Source organism: Cnephaeus nilssonii (genome assembly GCF_951640355.1).
Source record: "Cnephaeus nilssonii genome assembly, chromosome: 2".
Lineage (NCBI taxonomy): Eukaryota > Metazoa > Chordata > Mammalia > Chiroptera > Vespertilionidae > Cnephaeus > Cnephaeus nilssonii.
This window is the reverse complement of record NC_137073.1, coordinates 22,264,904-22,285,204: the sequence shown is the minus strand read 5'-3', so window position 1 is coordinate 22,285,204 and position 20,301 is coordinate 22,264,904. Positions and strand designations below refer to the sequence as shown.

The window sequence follows — 20,301 nt, the reverse complement described above, 5'->3', positions numbered from 1 at the left end:
ATACCCCTGCACAGGGGGAAGTCCAGCCCAAGTCTTAGGTTCTGCTTTCATGTTCTCATCAGACCCCAGTAGTTCTTGTGACCCTCATTTCAACATAAATTTCCCTTCTCAGCTGTCATGACCAAGTGACACTCTTGCTATTTTGATCTTTCTTATATTATTTGTTCACTGTCTAGTCTTATATCTTATAGTGCCTAGCATCTAGAAAATGCTTAATAAAGATGTCAAATGAAAGAATAAATAGTATAATTTGCAAAATGCATGAGGAAAATATGACTTTATTGCCAGATGCCTCTCTATGGCCTGAGAGTCCCTGCACCCCTCCTCTCGTAGCCCCTCCCCCCCTCCTGGCCCCTTCACTCACTCTGCTCCAGTTACCCCACTCCTTGAGCACGCTGTGCTCTGTCCCATCAGAAACTTTGCACTCACTGTTGCCTTCATCTGGAAAGTGCCTCCTTTAAGTCTTTGCATGGCTGCCTCCTTCTCGCTCTTCAGTTTCAGCTCAGGTCTCAACCTTGGCGGAGGAGCCTTCCTCCTATGATATATCGCTATATATCTAACGTAGTGCCAGCCCCCTTTCCTTCAGAGCCTTTACTGCAGAGTGACAACACACTTGTCATTTGCTTACTTGCTAATAAACTTTACCTCTCCCGATTTCATGGGAGGTTCAGAAGGCAGTGACATTTTCCCTGGTCCTCAGCATTTGGCACAGGAATCTAGTGGTTCTTTGATGAATGTATGAAGGAATAGTTTACAAGTTAGCAATGATTTACTAGTCCGGTTGTCTGAACTTCTCTCACAAGTCCCTAAGGAAAATAAAGGGTGGGATTTCTGAAACGCTCAGCCTCCTAGAGTTAGAAAAGTCTAGTTAGTAGAAAAAAAAAAAAAAAGCCTTTGAATCCAAAAGATGAAATGGAATGTTCTTTGGATACAAGCAAAGAACTTGAAACAAACCACATAAGCCCTCAATTGCTTGCTAAACCATACACTTCCTTAAGTTCAAATTCAAAGCACACTGCTGCGCTCTCATGTCTGAAACGGGCTGAGGAGCTAAGCTTCTGGAGGATTCCAAATAGCTAGCTACCTTGCAACAGGAACTGGACTGAAGTGAATGGTGGAAATTCCCCTTCAGAAACTGATTCTTCACTATATTGTACACCTGAAACTAATATAATATTGTATGCGAACTATACTTAGACTAAAAACAGAAAGAAATTTATTCTTGAAGTCAACAAGGGAAGTTTCTTAGGTGGATGGCTGTGCTTGCGGGTGGCCAGCCTATTTTAATATCAACCTTCTCCCTGGCTCTAAATCCATGGGCCCTGGATTTGCTTTTTTTAAATTTATATTTTATTGATTTTTTACAGAGAGGAAGCTGAGAGGGATAGAGAGCTAGAAACATCGATGAGAGAGAAACATCAACCAGCTGCCTCCTGCACACCCCCCACCGGGGATGTGCCCGCAACCAAGGTACATGCCCTTGACGGGAATCGAACCTGGGACCTTTCAGTCTGCAGACCGACGCTCCATCCACTGAGCCAAACCGGTTTCGGCATGGATTTGCTTTTATAAACTTGTCAGATAGACAAAAGCCAACCAAAGGCCCTAGGGAAGCCCAGATGTTCCCAGAGGTTCTGTCCATGCTTCAGGTATTAGTTAGGACTATGCAACACATCTGGGGCAAGGGAGGTGGGCAGCACAGCCCCAGGAACTTGCAGCTAAGTGAGCCTTGAAGGGCAATGAGAAGAAGCAAACCCCTGTCATCAGGAACTGCCACTGGCTTCCAGTGTTTCTGCCTCTCACTGAGTCCTCACAACTCTGGCAAGGCGGGCACATGTTGCTTTCTAGATGGAGAGAATGGCTTACAAGGGAGCAGGAACCCCAAAGCCCAGGCAACCCTCCCTCTGCCATATGCCTCACCCTTGAGTTTCTCCCATTCTCTCCTGTGGATCAGGACTGTCTGCCCTAAGCCAGCAGAGCACGGTGTCAGGAATCTGCTAACAGGGCCAAGGGCCTCTCGGGGCCTCTGTTCCCTGTTCCTCCAGCCCCTCGACTCATCACTTCCTATGTAGCCTCCCTCACTCTGGCTCTAGACACAGTCCCTGCTTGGTGCTGGAATGTTCCACATCCCTCTCGTGTCTGCTCCCCGACCCTCCCCAGATAGGATTAGGGACCTGACCCCATGTTCCTTTCCTAACAGCCCCAGCCACATGGGTTGATGCTGTTCTTCCCACCCTCACCCTCTAGACTCTGATTCCTTGAAAACTGGGGCTGTGTTTCTTATATCCCTGGTGTCCAGTGCTGAGTAGCACTATGAAGGGAGCAGTAAGGAGCAGCAAGTCAGAGTGGCTCTGAGGCCACCCCAACTGAGCTGAATCCTGGCTCTGCTACTTTTTAAAAATATATTTTTATTGATTTCAGAGAGGAAGGGAGAGGGAGAGAGAGAGATAAAAACATTAATGGTGAGAGAGAATTATTGATTGGCTGCCTCCTGCACACCCCCTACAGGGGTCAAGTCTGCAACTGGGGCATGTGCCCTGACTGGGAATTGAACCGTGACCTCCTGGTTCATAGGCCAACGCTCAACCACTGAGCCACACCAGCTGGGCCTGGCTCTGCTACTTAATAGCTGGGTGACCTTGAGCAAATCACTTGACCTCTTCGTGCCCCAGTTTCTTCCTCAGTAAGATGGGAATAATAGTAATGACAACCTCTTAGGACAGTTGTAGAATTATGTGAGAAAATTCATTTAAAGAACTGCTATGAACAATCCACTTTATAATAAAGAATGGGAGCTCGTGTAAGTGTTAACAAAGCCTGATGGACCATATCCCAGAAAGGAGGCAGGATGCAACCCAGAGTGGCAGCTCTCAGCGTTCACAGCCTTCTGGACCTTCTGGCTCAAAGACTAAGAACCTCAGAGACATGCAGCCCATTCGGGTGGGCAGCTTCACTGTAACCTTGCTGGGGAGCACCTCTTAGACCAGTGGTCGGCAAACCGCGGCTCTCGAGCCACATGCGGCTCTTTGGCCCCTTGAGTGTGGCTCTTCCACAAAATACGTGCGGGAGCGCACGTACAGTGCGATTGAAACTTCGTGGCCCATGCGCAGAAGTCGGTTTTCGGCTCTCAAAAGAAATTTCAATCGTTGTACTGTTGATATTTGGCTCTGTTGACTAATGAGTTTGCCGACCACTGTCTTAGACCAACCCAAGGCTAAGGGCGAGCGTGCCTGCACCATGAAGGAGTCACTGATACGACTTACACCTGTCAGAACCAGTCTCTTGTAAAAGCCGATGCCAAGAATGCCCAGTGCAAACACCACCACCCACAAACACAATCGTGTGCCCACCGCAGGGCCTGCAGCGCTGGCTGGGAGCACACGGAAGGAAGGCGTCACTGGCTTGGACAGGGCGTGTTCTGTGGTGAGGCCTGTGGGTTTGGTCAGACAGCAAGGAACGTGGATTGACTTAAGACACATGGGTCCCACTTCCTCTGCCCCGCCCCCCCCCCCCCCCCCCCCCCGGCCTCTGTGGCAAAATTGCCAGCTGGGTGGAGGAAGGCCACAGAACCCTCTGGTCTGAGGCAGATCTAGCAGGTCCCTCCTGCTTCTCATAATCCAAAACTTAAAACACCTCAGCTGCTCTGGTTACAAGCGGATTAACTCAGAGGAAGATACAGGCCGATAACGAGAGCTGAGTGCAATGAATTCCACTAATTTATCCACTAGCATTCACGTCTCCAGGGAATGATTTTCTAGGAAAAGGTTATGGTGCTTTCTAAGAAAGAAAGTGTAATCTTAAGAGGGAGATAAAATACCATGAACAGCCCCGCGAGACTGCTTCAGAAAAAAACGCTGATAACGGAAGCACACACTCCAGCTGGGTTCTGAGAACTAGTCCACCCTTCACACAGGTCTCTCCCGCAGGCCGGCAAGAACCACCATTTCAATTGTTGTGCCTCACCCCGAGATCACTCAGATACCTTAACATCACACCATCCTGGGGGGTCCTGAGCCTCTCTGGGCTGATTCCACGCCAGCCCCACCTGCACTGTGTTGGCTCTGCTCACTCCCCCACGTCCTGTGCAGATCCAGCCCCTGGCTTCCTCTCCCAAGCTCAGGGGGGCCTGCACCAGCGAAGGCAGCCTGCCTGCAACCCACCCCCGGTGCCAGATGCAATGGGATTCCAATCCCTGCTTTAGCAGAGGGCAGCTGCTTGGGGAAGTTTCTCCTCTTGCGGGGTGTGGCAGGTGTTGTCTGTCTCCTTACTATCTGCACTTGTGTGGGAAGGCAGACTCATGACCTGATCAGAGACCTTTCTTCCCTGCTCTGTGAGTGGTCCTGGCAGACAGCTGCCAGGAGAGGCCAGGTCCAGTGCCCACTCACCCGCCGGGTCCTCTCCACGTCACCACATGGCAGCCGCTTCACAAAGTCAATGCCCGTCAGTGGCGTGCCCGTGGGGGGCAGCAGGATGGAGACGTCCATCATGAGATATTCCACGTTCATGGGCTTCATCTGGAAGAGAGACATCACAGAGACCTCACTGGAAGGAGAAGGGGGCAGGGCAAGTCACACAGGTAGTTCAGCACATGAACCCTGGATTAAGACCGAGGAGAAGCCTGGAGGCAGGCAGATGTGTGAGATGGGCCTTTTTTTGGTTTCTAAGGTACAGATTTTCCCTTCGTTTGAAGTGACAGCTCTGACACTCTTGAGAAATGGCCTCCCTGCTATGAAAAGCTTTGCTTTCTCATCCTCATTCCCCTCCACCCAGGAGGGAGGGGGTCCTCAGGAAGGAGGCTGGTCCTGTTACTGTGGTCCCTTCAGGGTGGTCTGGCCCACGTGGATGTGCCTGACTGCTGCCCACCTCCTCCTCTCGGTACTTCCAGCTATGATGACACAGTTACAGTGACGGCAACTTCCATTTAAGGAGAGCGGACTACGGGGCAGGCGACAAGCTAAAGGCTTTGCATGTAGGATCCTGTTTAACCCTCCCCAACAACTGCAGAGGGAATGTTTCCCAATCTGCGAATGAGAAAAAAAGATTCAGAGAAGCTGAGGAATGGATCTGGGCCCACTCAGTGGGCTGGTGGCAGAACCAAGACATAGACCCAGGCTTACCTGGCTATAGACCTTCTATGATTTGCACCACATGACCAACATCCCCCTATCTTCCTTGCCCCCTTAGCATCTTACCTGGGATAATATAACAAAGCCACTTATTGAGCATCTACTAAGTGGCAGGCACCACAAGGCTCACTTCCTACTGGATGGTGGGTGCTGGTGCGGTCCCATATCACAGAGGGGGACACTGAGCTCAGAGGAAGGGCAGATGTCCATAGCCACTGGGCCGGTCAGGGGCAGAGCTGTTTCCTCCTTCCACACCACCTTCTCTGATTACTAAGACACTGTAACGTCACCTCCCCTCCTGAAACTGTTGCATCAGTACTGACCATTTACTGTACACATGTTGGACCCTGACACTTCATTTATACCTGTCATCATAAAGGAACAACATTTCACAAAGGTAAATTTTCTATAGAATTCATTTTACTCCTTAAAGCATCACAAGCTTATTTTTGTGTCTTTTAGAATGTGGGCTTCAGTCACATTTTTTTGTCCCTCCTAACCAAAGCTAACTAAGCAGGGCAAGGTTGTGGTGAAGGCCCAGCTGTCTGGAAACCTGGTGAATGGGCCAGGGAGCCACTTAGTGCATGCTGCCTGCCTTTTTCTTTTGGACACTTTAAACACTTAGGCTTATTATAAACTTCCCGAATCACTTCACTTTTCGGTGAGTAATTTCCATGAAAAAGATCATTTATCATCTATTTATTGAGTGCCAACTAAGGGGCAGGTGCTGGGGATGCAGAGAGAAAGGAGCAACACAGAGAAAACTGCAATCTGCTAAACCTATCTTTTCCCACAATTCTGCCTGCTGGATGCAAAAAAGGAAGGCTTTGGGCTGGCACTGCAACTCAAGGAACATTTCAGAACATTCTGGTGGCATGGCAAAGAAGGAGGTGGCATAATATAGAGAGGAGGGCTGGGACTGGGAGGCGAGTTGCTCTGCCCCTCTCTGGCTGGCACCTGTAGGCATCTCATTTAAGCTGACTCTCCTTTCCTTATCAGTAAAAGGAGGCTAATGATAGCAGCTACTCCACTGGGTTGGCATGGGGATGAGCGATTTAACATGTGTCACAGGCTTTCCACACCTGACACAGGGTAAGTCCTTAATCAAATGCTATTCATATCAAAGTGAATCTTTCTGACCTGTCTTAGAACACAGCCCAGCTCAGGGAGAGTGAATGTCATCTGAAATTTCCCCAGTGGCGGGGATCACCATTTCCAGTTTACCTCCCTACCAATCTCTGCAATCTGGGCAGAAAGCCCCAAGTCAGTGCTCTCTCCTCTCTCTCTCTCCTCTCTCTCCTCTCTCTTCCCTCCTTCCCTCCCTCCCTCCCTCCCTCTCTCCCTTCCTCCTTTCCTCCCTCTCTTGGTTCGGCTGGACAAGCTTTGCGGGAACACAGGTGCTTCTGGCCCCTCACTTACTGTCATGCTCCTGTACTCATCTTCAAACATGTCCAAAAAAATTTCTTCTCCCTAAAAGGGAGAGAAGAGAAAATTATGCATATTTCCCCCCATAAACAACTAAGTATTATGAACTTCAGTTCACGGCTTCTGGGACCATCTGTTTCTCATTAGAGAGTTCTCGTAAATCACCAGCAAGTAAAATGCACACGTGAACATGAACACATGCTCCAACGAAAGCCCAGATATCAAATTGCACCTCTCAACGGTTTTCTCCCTCGCTTAAGCATATGTAGCTAGATTTATTCTGTCAAGGCAGTCAGTTAAAAATACAAACCAAAAAAACACCATAGATAATTAAAATATTAAAATGGGTAACGTTTCAAGTGTTTATCATCCTCTATTTGTCGAGCATGGTTGAGGAATGGGGAACCCTGGTCAACTTGCCATGTTAAAACTATGAGGCTCCACACCTCTGAAAGGGAGAGTATAATTAAATATGCTTAACACTAAAATTATAGGCCTGCTCCATTTGTTTCTGAGCCATGCCTTTGAGGTTCTGTAGTTCCTGCAGCCTTGAGGACTGTCTAGGAAGTCCCTCTCAAAACAGGCTGGTGTGTGAACTTGGCTCCAACACATAAACCAGGGGCCGAGTCCCAGCTTTACTTCATCGAGACTGTCTTTGTTTCCCTGAGAGACTGGGATGGCAGCCCCTGTCTGTGTGGGTCTTTGTGAAGATGAAATGAGTAAGCACACATAAAAAGCTGAGCACAGAGCCTGCCACTCAATCAGGGCTAAGTGTTAGCGCCCACAGTCATTATGGTCACTACTGGACGGGACCACAGCTAGGGAGGGGCTGGGAGATTCAGCTGAATGTATTACGACTATTAGAACTGTCCTGTCTCTCTCATAAGTCCTGAATACCTCTCCCTCCTTCCCTCCCCCCCCCCCCCGCCTTTCTCTCTCTGGCACACACACCCCACACACAGTCAATATGGGAAAAGCAATAGGTCCTTTATATATTTTTTCCAGTTATCAGATCTACAGATAAATTTGAATATTCTTGTGTGGTGTAAATACCAGGTAATAACCACAGAAATAACAGCCCCTGAAAACCCAAAAGCTTCTCAGATATTATACTTAGGATGAAAGAGAGAGAAAACAGGGTTGGGAGAAGGGAGCTACAATTCAAATACAGCAAGTCCTTACTTAACATTGTCGATAGGTTCTAGGAAACTGACTTTCAGTGAGATGACATAAAATGAAATCAATTTTACTATAGCTCAATTGATATATACAAGAGTTAAGTTCCTACAGCATATCTCTGGTCACAGAAACATCACACATATAATCTAATAATAGACGAATATGCAAATTGACCGCACCTTCGCTACACCCAAGCCACGCCCACCAGCCAAGCCACACCCGCCAACCAATCAGGACGAGTATGCAAATTACCCCAACAAAGATGGCGGCTAATTTGCATATCAAGACAGCGTCAAAGAACCCAAGAGCTGCAGAAGGGAGTAAAGCTTCAGAGAAGCAAGCAAGCCGGGGGGGGGGGGGGGAGGGGGGGGGAGAAGGGAGGAGCGGAGGCGGGGCCGGGGGCGAAGGGAAAAGCAGGCGGGCTGGCCGAGAAGGCGGGGCGGGCGACAAGGGAGGAGTGGAGGCGGGGTAGAGTGCAGCAGGAAATCCTATTGCAGGATTTTTCCTGCAACGGGAACGCTAGTTTCTAAATAAAAACCTAAAAACAGTTCTAATATTAAACATTTAAGAAACATTAATAAAAACCAGGCAGATTATTCTTTTCTAACCCACTTATTCTGGGTCAGGGTCGCAGGTGGCTGCCTGCCCTGGCAGTTCAGGGACAGAACGCCCTTCCCAGGCCACTCACACAGCCACACGCAGTCAGACTGAGACAATGCAGACACTAATTCTCCCCTCATGCACATCTCTGAGATGTGGGAGAAACTGGAGTCCCTAGAGAAAACCTCTGTAGACATGGGGAGAACATGCAAACTCCACAGGTGGCCCAGATGGGAATCGATTTCTTCCCCTCAACATTATAAAAAAGTGACATTGAAAAAAATGCTATTAGAGAACCTGCAGTATAAGCTCTCCTTTTGTTACAGGATTCCAGGGCTGGAGGAATAGGGAAACTGAGACAGGAAAGTCAAAACAAGGCCAAACGGTGTTGACAATTTGCAGCCAGCTTGTAAGTACGGTAATAAGCCATTATCTTTCCCAGCCAAGGACACCTGAGAGCAAATGGTTAAAAACCTCCTTAACAGGAGATGGAGGAAGGAGGGGGAAAGGAGCAAGGGGGAAAAAAAGGCCGTTTTATTCCATAAGCAGAAAAGCTAGCAGTCTTGAAGCTTGGCGAGATAAAGTTGCCAGTGCTTCTCAAGAATCCTGGGAAGGCCACAACAAAGTAAAAAGGGACCTTGAGAATTAACCTGTACCAAAATATTCAGCAAAGGAATTCTGAAGCCTGTAGACAGGAGGGTGTGTAATGCCTCGGATCCTCACCCAACTCGCTCTTCAGATTAGCTGAGAGCCCATCTGCGCGTGTTAGGCCAGATGATAGATTTGCTTGCCATGCTTCTTTAATAAATTTGCTTGCTTTAATTGCTTTAATAAATTGGCTTTATCACAACACAGTCAAGGTCTCTCGTATAAATTCATTTATATCAGACGACAAGGATTGAGGTTGGAAACAGCCCTCTCGCACTGACTCAGGGGGCTGTCTGGTAACACCTCTCTGTTGTCAGTGAGAGGTGCCTCTAACACTTTTGTTAATGGTAAAGAAAAACCCTTTGGGAAAATGCCTACTAATGCGTCTTTCTGTTTTTGCAATCCAGAAGCTTTCTAGGGGGTAAATACACTAAAAACAAGTTATATTGGAGATTCAAAGATGACTGATGCAAGCATGAGGTCTCTCCTTCTTTGGGGCTTTGCTAGAGGACACACATCCTCACTTAGGATGGTCCAAGGGGAGACTAGGATTTCCTCCCCAGAGTGTGGGGGCCACAGTGGAGCCACCCTCGTCTGGGCATGCCCAATGTGTTGCAGTTGCAGGGGGTCATCGGACACTGGGGAGGTGGATTTCCAGATTACATGACTTGATTTTATTTCAGTGAACACTGACAATAATGGCCAGTGGCTTAAAAAGTGTCCTGCAGCCCTGGCCGGTTTGACTCTGTAGATACAAAGCATCGGCCTGTGGCCTGAGGGTCCTGGGTTCGATTGTGGTCAAGGGCACATGCCCAGGTTGTGGGCTCCATCCCCAGTGGGGGGCATGCAGGAGGCAGCCAAACGATGATTTTCTCTGACTCTCTCTCTCTTTGAAATCAAAAGAAATATATATTTTTAAAAAGATTATATGTAAATTTAAAAAACAGTATCCTGCAAAGAAAAAGGCTTCTTGCATATATCTATATAATCCACAGAAGTTTAGAGAGAATACAAAAAATGAAGCACAGAGGAACATGAAATAGCAGTACCGACACCATCTCCTAAGAGGATCTTTTCATCGGTTAAATTACTGGGGGAATCATCACTAACTGGATCTGGAGAGATCTGATGTGGAGGCCAAAAAATCAGAAATCTATAGACAGTTTGACATATGGATTAATCCACTTTTGCTGACAAATGATGAACTTTTCAAGTAATATACTATGCTTTAAGCTAAGAGTTAATCAAAACCATCACAATGAGATATTTAAAAAGTAATCACCTAGAACTTAAACACAAATCTACAAATTTTTCTGATATTGTCAAGTCATGATGGTACTTGAGAAAATCTCACTAAACTTAATGACAAATGTTTAGAAGCCTGTATGAGGTTTCTTAGCATAAATGTATATAAATAATATACATGTATATAATTCATAAGTTCATATGTAATTCACAAGTAATTTTATATGTATAAGCAAATATAATTCATGAACACATAAATTCATATACATAATTCAGTCATGTGTGCATGTATAGATATAATTCATAATTTACATATGAATCCATCCATAAACAAATTCATATCGAGTTGATAAACAAATTGTCTTCGAAAGTTGTACTGATAAGAGAGCATGGGCAGAAAAGTTGAGAGACCACTGCTCTGGAGATTATGAAATTGAGCATTTTGACTCAGGAACCACAGGTAGCAAAACAACTGAAGACATGCAACCTTTGTGTGTACAGGGCAGACTCCACAATCCTGTTTATACAACGTATACCACCCTGCCGAGCCCCGTGAGCTGCCAGTTTACCTTATAAAAGTGCCGCAGTAGGTGAACGCTTTCTTCTCTTGCACCCTGTAAAAGAGGGAAGATGTGGAGGCAGGTGTCATGGAGGCAAGTAAATTGGGTAAATTACCGATTCTAAAATCTGAGTATATATAAGACAGATATGGGGCTAATATCCTTAATCTACTAGTATAAGTGGTTTTTAATGAGAAAGGGAGAAAGAGAAAGAGAGAGAGCTCAAAATAAGAAATGAGCAGAGGATAGGTGATTCATTGTGACATGGAAAGCTTTTAATATACAGCTAAGTGGGGGGAAATGGATTATAAAATATGGTCATAGCTCTATTTTTATTTTTTAAAATCTGTGTATGTGTGTATCTAGAAAGACACACATACCAAAATGTCAACTATAGTTACTTTTAACAACTGTACTTTCTAAATTTCTAAAATAAACATGGAAAATAAAAGGAAAACCATATAAGCTATTTAAAACAATAAATATAGATATTAGCACAATAAACTATAAATAAATGTACATGTTCATATGTGTATAAAACTTCTGTAATACAAAAAGAATTTCTAAATCCTGGAGCCAAATAATTATAACAGAAACTACTAAAATTCACATCAAACCAATCCCAGAAGAAGGGAAGTTCTGTGGGAACAGGGCTGCAGTAGGGCATCAGTGCTAGTGGGCCCAGCTTCTTGCTGGTGCTGTGGCCATACGGACCAGGGCTCCCTCACTCTCCCGGTGGCAGTGGCTCACGGGCACGGGGAGTGTGGAGGTCCCTTACCTCCAGACAGGCCAGGTGCACGTCCTTTATGATGCAGCCCGTGCTGGTCACAACTTGCTGCTTTAGGAGCAGGCAGCTCAGCTCCAGTGTCGTCAACCGGATCTTCCCATCTGCAGAGCACACCGGGGTCAGTGTCGCAAACCCAGGGCTACATGCCCTTAATCACAGCTTCTTGCCTTCCAGCTTTGAGGTTAACAGGTCAGCTGATCAGCTGACTGTTCAAGGCTCCTGACATCCAGTGGGGACAACCCTTGCCAACCCTTTTCCCAATTAATTATAATTAAATGTTCCCAGTAAAAGTGCTTAGACCTAATACTCCCCTTTAGTCTCTTCAACGGGAGAGGGGATACTGGAGAAAGAAGGCACTAATTAGTACTGAAGGTCTAGGAAGTGGCCTCTGTGCTTACTTTGCTTGTCCAGCATTCCTTCCTCTTCTTCAGGAATGAGCACCCCCACTTTCCTTTGGAAAGCACCAGCCCCACTATTACACATGTGATTTGGGTGGAGCTGGTCCCCCTTCCGACATCTTAGGGGTGGGCACATCACCCAGGCTGGTCAGGGTGCTCTATCCTGGGTCAGAGTAACTGGGTAGGGAATGGGCAAGGGAGCCAGTCAGAGCTAGTAAGGCTCAATTCCACAACTTGCTGGAACCATTTGGGCTGCAGAGAGGACAGGAATAGTGGTGTGGCCCTGAGTGGCACAAGCATTTTAATCCACAGTGGCCACTTCCCCATTCTTACCAGTGTTTTTGATTTTTGGTCAAGTGTTCTGCAAATTGAGTCCCAAGCCCCCCTTTCCACCAGATTACCCAAGTGTCTCTCCTAGAGCATGTCTAAGGCCCCAGCAGAGAAAGGGATGGCTGAAGCTGCTGGCAGTTATCTTGCCAACACAGAAGCTGCAGAGGCCAAAGACTGCCTTGAAAACAGTGCTTGAGCCCCTGGATCCAGCTGTGCCTGAAGCCAGTGCCCAACACACCTGAAGTTACATAAGCCAACAGTTTGTTTCTGTTTGTATTGTTTCAGCCAGAATGAGTTGGGTTTGTAACAACAGGGACCAGGAGGGCCACTAGTAAAAATCAATGCAAATATACCACGGCATACCTCCCCGCCCATCCTTTGATGCCTCATGTCAGATGGGAAACAGGTGAGAAGAGGGCATTGTTTGCTCAAAAATGAACAGCTTATATGCAAGCAGAAACAGGCCTTCCTCAGCATGATACAAGCCCAGGGCTGTGTGGGAAAAGGCTGGTAGTCTCAGCTTAGTCACCCTCCCTGCCGCAGCCCCACCGGCCCAGAACTAGCGCGTCTGTGCTGCTGCCCTGCCCACATGGCACCCCCACCTGTCTTCCTCAGAGTTCAGTAGTTTCTCCGGAGCCCAGTGTCACTCCTGCCTGCACCTCCACTGAGCCGCACAGTTGGCCAGGTCAGAAACACCCCTTCTGCTGCCTCCAGGGAAATGGAATGGGATATTCCACCAAGACCCTTCTCCCTTTGCAAGCTCCTGCCGCAATGAGCTGACTTCCTCCCACTGGGCTTGTCTCATGAGGGAAACAGAGGGAGCAGTGAGCTCCTTAGTTGTTAACACAGCTTCCAGACTGTCCCTCTCAGCTGCCCCAACCTCTTCTCTTCAGAAATGCAGGCTGTTCTACACACCGGCCCTCAAGAGGCCCGTTGTCCCTCCCCACCCTGGAGGTTCCTCTCCCAACATCCAGGCCACAGTCTACCTTTCTCCACCACGGAGCCACGTCTGTTCACACAGCTCCTGCCAACTGCCCTCTTGATCACCATCCTCAGGGACACACTCTGCCTTCCTGACTAGACTTCTCAGCAGAAACTGACCCTGCCGAGTGCCCCTTGGTCCTGAGCCACACACATCTTTCTTGCCACCCAAGACACCCCCTCCCGCTCCACTTCTTCCCATTGGGGCCTGGTTCAGGCTCCTGTGCTCGCCCCCCATGTCACCTCCAGATATCTGTAGTGGCCCAGGGCTCCGTCCTACACATGCCTCTCTTCTCTCTGTGGCTTTAAAAACACCCATATGCCTGTGAGCTCCACAGTGTTAGTTCTGGCCCTGACCCACTCTGAGCTCCAGATTTCATCTCCACAAGGAGTCCCAGACCACTGGGACTTCCCAAACCATGAGCAGTGGCTCCAAAGGACACTTCCAGTGCCCCCATCACGCACAGTGGCTGGCATGCAGGAGAGTTCAATAAATACTTGTTGAGTTTATTGATCCCCTGTTGACACTCTTTAGGCCACGGACTTGGCTCTCCAAGACCTGCACTCCCTCCCGGGCACTCCTCTGTGCTTCTGCCACTAGTTGGAGCCACTCCCCTTTATTCCTGAAGTTTTTGTCTGCGATCACAACCCCCTCCCTGGCCGTTTTCCTGAGCCTGACCTGGGCCCACTCCCTGGATTGCTCCTGATGGCTTAACTCAGTTCTCTCATTTGGGCCACATCTCAGTCGAGCCCCTTCCCATGCACTTACTCCAACCTGCCAGCCTCTCTCTGCCTTTGCAGAGAATCTGCCTTGCAATCAGAGTTTCCCAGCCTTGGCACTGTTGGCATCGTGGGACAGACAATCCTTTGTGTGGGGCTGTCCTGTGCATTGTGGTATGTTTAGCAGCACCCCTGGCCTCTCTCACTCCATGCCAGTTGCGCCACCTTCTCAAGCTGTGACAACCAAAACTGTCTCCGGACTCTGCCAAATGTCCCTTGGGAGGCAAGGTTGTCCCCAGTTGAGAATCACTATGCTAGATCCTTCTGCCTGCTATTTGTAGCCCTTCTGTGGTAGGTCAGTGTTGACTAAAATCCAGAACTAGACTGACAAGGCCAGACATTGGGCACATCTTGTATTATCAAAAGCATCTGACCCAAATCTTTTTCCCCACTCACTCACACTCTCGGCCTTAGTTCAAGCTCAAACACAGCCTTAGGCTACCCCAAGATGAGGGCTACAGACATTGGCAAAACTGGCCAAAGAAGGGTAGGAAAGGAGACAGAAAGACAGGGTCTGGCACAAACACCATGGTGGGAGAGAAAGAGAGGAGACCCAGGTTACGGATGTGCATGCCAGAGGGAGTGGCTGAGATCTGCCTGGATCACCAGAAGGGCCAGGTGTGGAGGCCTGATCCCTCTAACTCCGCCACCCCTGTGAACAGCCAACATGCTCCAGGCACCTGGCTGGGCAGCGCTGTTCATGATCCTGATGAGTCTTTCGGCCAGTAGGTGGTTGTAGACGGTCTTCTCAGCAGCACTGGGCTCTGGGAGCTGGATTCGCTCTAGTTTTTCAGGATCCATGCCTGGAATGGAGAAAGGAACAAGCTGTAAGTAAGTGGAGCCACATTATCGCAAGCTCTCTGCATACTAAAAGGCCCTTAGAGCAGGGCTTCCCCAAGCTTGGCCATCCATGGTGCATCCTCATGATTTCTGCCACGGCTGTGTGCTGTCCATACTATAACTAACCTTCGAATTTTCTGTAAATGAAACTTAGGTAAATATTAAAATACCAGAGGCCCGGTGCACGAAATTCATGCATGGTTACAGTCCCTAGGCCTGGCCTGCGATCAGGGCCATCTTCCCTGGCTGCTGGCAGCTGGCCCTGCCCCCCACCGCCACCCACCCCTGCTTCCCTGTTCCCTATTGGGAGATCAGAGCCTGCCAGGCCAGGGGAAGGGACTGAGAGGTGATCGGACCTGTAGGCTATGGACAGCTCCTGCGTTGAGCATCTGCCTCCTGGTGGTCAGTGAGCATCACAGCAACTGGTTGTTCTGCTGTTTGGTCGATTTGCATATTACCCTTTTATTATATAGGATTATTATATAGGATACATTTTCTGCCCAGTCCCTCAGTGGTTGAGTGTCGACCTATGAACCAGGAGTTCATGGTTCAATTCCTGGTCAGGGCACATGCCCGGGTTGCTGCCAGATCCCCATTGTAAGGCATGCAGGTGGTAGCCGATCAATGATTCTCTCTCATCACTGATGTTTCTTTCTCTCTCTCCCTCTCCCTTCCTCTCTGAAATTAATAAAAAAAGTATATATATATAAAGCAAATTTACCTTTAAAACAATAAAACATACATTTTCTATCACTATATGTCAATAGGAAATCAGATTGCTGCAATATTGACCGTAATTATAACAACAAAAAAATAAAAATAAAATGTTTTTACATTTTAGCCAAAGACCGCTGACTGGCTACTTGTGGCCTAAGGCCTACTCTGTCTGTTACACAGGGAGCTTGGCGGGTGTTTAAAAGGTATGGGAGACACTAGCCCCAAATGGTAACACACTTCTGGATGAAATCAGAGGGAATGGAAATGGAATGGAAAAAGGTGTAACTTTCGCAGTGTGCTTCACTGCCATTTTGTGCCAGGTCTGGGTGCCACTCCTATAGGAGACACAAGCCACAGTGGGGGACACAGACCTAGAGAAACAGAGACCAGACAGAAAGGAAAGGACAGTCATACCCAACAACTACACCTCAAGCTTTTAACACCGAACTCAAAAGAGCTGGGCCCACCACTAAACACACCCACAGGCTGTAGCAGCAGGCGCCATGCTGGGCCAGGGGGTGGCACTGCAGAAAGAGACTAGGCTAGACCTTATGACAGAAAGGTACACATACTGTGAAATCCATGGAGTGGCTCTGTCTTTAAGAGGCAAAGGAATCATGCTTTCTCTAGTACAAACTAACAGCTTTGAAAAGACAAAAGACAAGACGGGAGAGGTGGAGGAGGGAGGAACACGCAGTCTCATTGTGAATAGAGTGACATTTCCCCTAAAGCAGACCCGAAAGCTGGGGCAACAGGAAGACCTGTTGGGCTACTTCAACAGGCCAAATGTGGGACGAGAGGCATTCCAAGTCCTTATCCTCTCATCTAAGAAAGCTCTGGAAAAACACACTTGCATCTGAGAAAGCTCTGGAAAAACACACTTCCCAACTAACATTTCTAAACAAACATTTCTCCTGATCCAAGCCTGGAGAGCTGAACAGATTGTTTGTGCTCGAAGCACGTCTCTTCCTGTTACTCTACAAAAGGGGGGAAGGTGGCACCTCTGGGAACTCTTGAAATTCGGTCCCTTAAGTACTAGATGACGCTTCGTTTAGAACCCTGACAGAATAGTAGAGGATGGCACTGAAGAGCTGATTGTCCGGATTCTAAGGAACTCCCCCCACATGCACTGACGTAAGAAACCATAACAATATAGCTTGTTTTATTGAGTTCCTTCCAGCTCTGAACCTGAGGCTAAGTCATGCCAAGGAGATGACATGGGTGAGGGACGGCTGGAGGGCTTGAGTTGGGTAGTTCTCTCTCTCACGCCCCATCACCATGGCTTCTGTCAAAAAATCTGATTGCAATGGAAATTTAATTTGTGGATTCTATATTCCATTTTGATGTGACATGTCTAACTCCGAAGCATTCTGGTTTATTAAATGCCACGAATGTCAACTAAATCTGTTTGGCATTTGTTTTTTTCCAGAGATGTCAACACCGTCTTAACATCTCTCTATCTTTTCGTTTCTGGCCCTTTTGGGAACTGTCAGTCAGTGGTCCTGGGAAAAAATGGCTCTTCGTCCTGCCCAGAGTACCACCCAACTTTATGACTGAACCATCTATCATCCCACTTCAACGAAGCCCTGCTGCTGGCTCTCTCGGGACTGTGGTGGTGGCCGGCAAAAGCAGGGAGAGACTACTCGGACCAGGGCTTGAATTTCTATGGTGAGCTCCATTTTGTCTCTTTCCTATTATCGCCCCTAGTTTCTTAGAACTTATCAGAAACGATAAAAATATGTGGCAAAAACTTCTCTCGACAGGAAGAGAAAGACTCCAAGGTTATTCTGACTTTCCTCAACTGGCAGCTCTGTGAAGGGGACAGGGGACCCCGGGGGACTTGAAAACCTTCCAGAACTTCACAGGGCCAGGTTCCAGTGTAACCTCTTCCTCTAGTGAGGAAATTAAGGACAAAAGATGTTACATCACATCCCCAAGGTCACAGAGCAAGATAGAGGCAGGGTGAGATTGCACAGTTAGAACCAGGTTGAGATTACAAAGATGGACAGGATGCAGATGGGGATTTCAGACTCCCAGCAGACCACTACCTGCACGGTGAGCCAACCACAGCAAGGGGCCTTCCCTCTCTGCTGACAACAGCCATCATCTCGAAGGCCTCACAGTACTCTGGGGTTCAGTCTCCCCAGGGTACCTTCCACACTGTGGTCAGGTGGAGGTGGAGAGCACTGTGTTCAGGTTGCAGAAGGAATTTTGTTTTGATACTTAACCTCTCCAACCCCCCTGTGCAATGGGGTAATTACAGTAACCCCGTCCCAGGGCTGTTGTCAGCATCCAGTCAAAAGTATGTAGTCATGGTTCAATAACTACAGCCTGTCATTAACATGCACTGATGGGAATTTTTACTTTGAGCATGGCTTAATGTATTTCTGTATCGTTTGTATTCCAAGAGGAAAGAAAGAATAAAAGAACAAAAGGACAAAAAGGAAAATCAGCTAACAAAAGCTAAAAATCAAGCTAGAAGAAGGCACGCTATGCTGTGTGAGGGCCGGCTCAGGGGATGAGCTGCTCAGGTTGGATTCACCTTTAACTGCACATGGACAGCTAGAACTTGCCAGGCCAAGAGGATTATGCAGAGCTATGGTAGAGCTTGGGGAGGGTGGTATGAAGCTTTGGGAGGAAGTGATGAGGCAGATGTTGGGGGGGAGGGTGACAACAGGCAAGGCTTCAATGCCAGGACCCCTGGAGGGCAGATAGAGGAGGTGACATGATCTGACTGTGCTGTGGCTGACTTTGAAGGGTCTCCATTACCTCAACCATTCAAGGTAATCACATTTCCAGCATTTTCCTCCAAACAGACCTGGTATTGTAACACATTCTATGTGAGTTGGATTTCATCACCAGCCATGGGGAAACAGAGCAGGATCCATTCCATACACCATATGGCAAAATTTTGTCTAAAAAAACCGCTTTAAAGATCTCCATTCTTTCTCCTCCTGGGCCAGGTACCTCATTTCTTTCCCCGTCTCTCTCTCCACCATGGCCTCTAAAACCCCTCTGGCTACTCTGAATTATCCCACCCTAGCTAGCAACTGGATTTCGAGGCCTGCGCAGCAATTCAAAAGCGCCAGACATTTTTCTGGATCCAAACAAATTGACAGCTGAGAGTTGTGAATAAGGCCAATGTCACATATGACAATGATCTGCATATGAAAGGGAAAATGGTACATGTGTGCATGGGAGGACACACACTCATTGGTGTTCAGTCACTGAAACGCACGTTTTGTTGCCAACTTTATTGAGTTTCCTTGCTAGCCATTTCCCTCTGACTGAAATAAACACTGGAAAATATATTGTCCTATTTGCTTCAACCCTTAAGTGCTGAGTGACAGACTAATTCCAAAGAAATCCAGATGCACTTTCCATGGCCCGGGAAGACACACCAGGAAGTTCTTCCCACCTGGGTCAGATGATGCTCTGCAGAATGAGTCAGAATAGGGCTTTCCTTTCCATTGCTTCCACCCAACAACCCTAGGGGTAGGGGGTGGGGGGGGTGGGCGTGGTTTCCCAACTAACTAATTCAAAGAATCCTAAAAGAAGGGAAGGGTGTAACTCTGAAGTGTCAGTAACCAGTTACTAAGCTTTCCCCACTAAGTTCTGATTTCTGGATTCTTCCTCCTTAACAGTAGCCCCCAGCAAAGGGTGGAAAAGACCCAGACCAAAGTTACAGAAAAAGAAGTAGACAACTTGGATAAAGAAACCACAATAATGCTAGGTAAAATAATGGTCAAAATAATTTTTTTCTTTTGACCACGCAAGGTCTCCTTGGCTATAGTCACGCAAGCACTGCCAGCTTTGGAAAACTATAGACCAACTATTTCGAAAGCTAACCAGATGTTGGGCTGATTTCCAATGTACTTCCAGTTCTGATTATGTGTCAGTCGAGATCCAAAATGTTGTTTTGCCAGCTCTCTGCATGGCGAAAGCCTCCCTTTATCCTATTACCTTTCAACCTTTCCCATACCTCTCATCTATGTTCCAGTAACTTCTCGGCAAAGCAAAACAAGCCCGATTCCTCTTGGTTAAACAATAATAAATGGAGGGGCAGGAGTAGAAGGGTGGAGGGTGAAGTGGGGGAACCTTTAAGAATACAAAAGCTGCAAACCTCACCCCCCTCCTTGGGCCAGGGCTCTGCAGACCTGACAAAAGAGAGAAGGCTGCATTTTCTATTACAGATATGAACCAGAATTCATTATGTGGCCCAATTGAATCACAACGAGCGCCTTCCTCCAACCGGTCAACCCTTTCCACTGTGGGATATTCATTTCGGTACAGCATCTAATCTATTATGATTTACTGGAAGGCCTGAGCTAACATTTGGTTTTTATTAACGTTGCTTTTATGTTAAAATTGTCTTATGATGAAAAATCTATCAGAAAGAGACCATTTCATTAGGGGGCCTGCTTGGAGGGTATGGATCTGGAAAAGAGAGGTTGAAAGTTAAGTGCAGCTAACTGCCTGCTGCCTAACCAAAACCAACCAACTAACCATCACCACCACCAATAACAAACCGCAACCTCCCCTCCCCAAATGCAGACCCTGTGCCCATAGGCCAGGACTAGAGCACAAACCAGGTGGTACCTCCTCTACTAGGCAATTTGCCCTGTGGGTCCCCCGGCTCCTGGGCCTCTGTTTATCAAACTTGAACCCTCCAGCTTCCTCCCCAA

At 47.6% G+C, this 20,301-nt stretch overlaps 1 protein-coding gene across 5 annotated transcripts in view; it reads right to left on the bottom strand.

Moving 5' to 3' along the window:
- CLEC16A (C-type lectin domain containing 16A) overlaps positions 1-20,301 on the bottom strand; it is a 223,008-nt gene that overhangs the window by 117,609 nt on the left and 85,098 nt on the right. For all 5 annotated transcript variants that reach the window (XM_079785204.1, XM_079785205.1, XM_079785206.1 and 2 more), the window contains exons 13-17: positions 14,740-14,862; positions 11,562-11,671; positions 10,793-10,837; positions 6,546-6,596; positions 4,386-4,514 (exon numbers count right to left, since the gene is read on the bottom strand). In XM_079785204.1, coding sequence (XP_079641330.1) covers positions 4,386-4,514; positions 6,546-6,596; positions 10,793-10,837; positions 11,562-11,671; positions 14,740-14,862 — 458 coding nt within the window. The remainder of the gene's footprint in view (positions 1-4,385; positions 4,515-6,545; positions 6,597-10,792; positions 10,838-11,561; positions 11,672-14,739; positions 14,863-20,301) is intronic.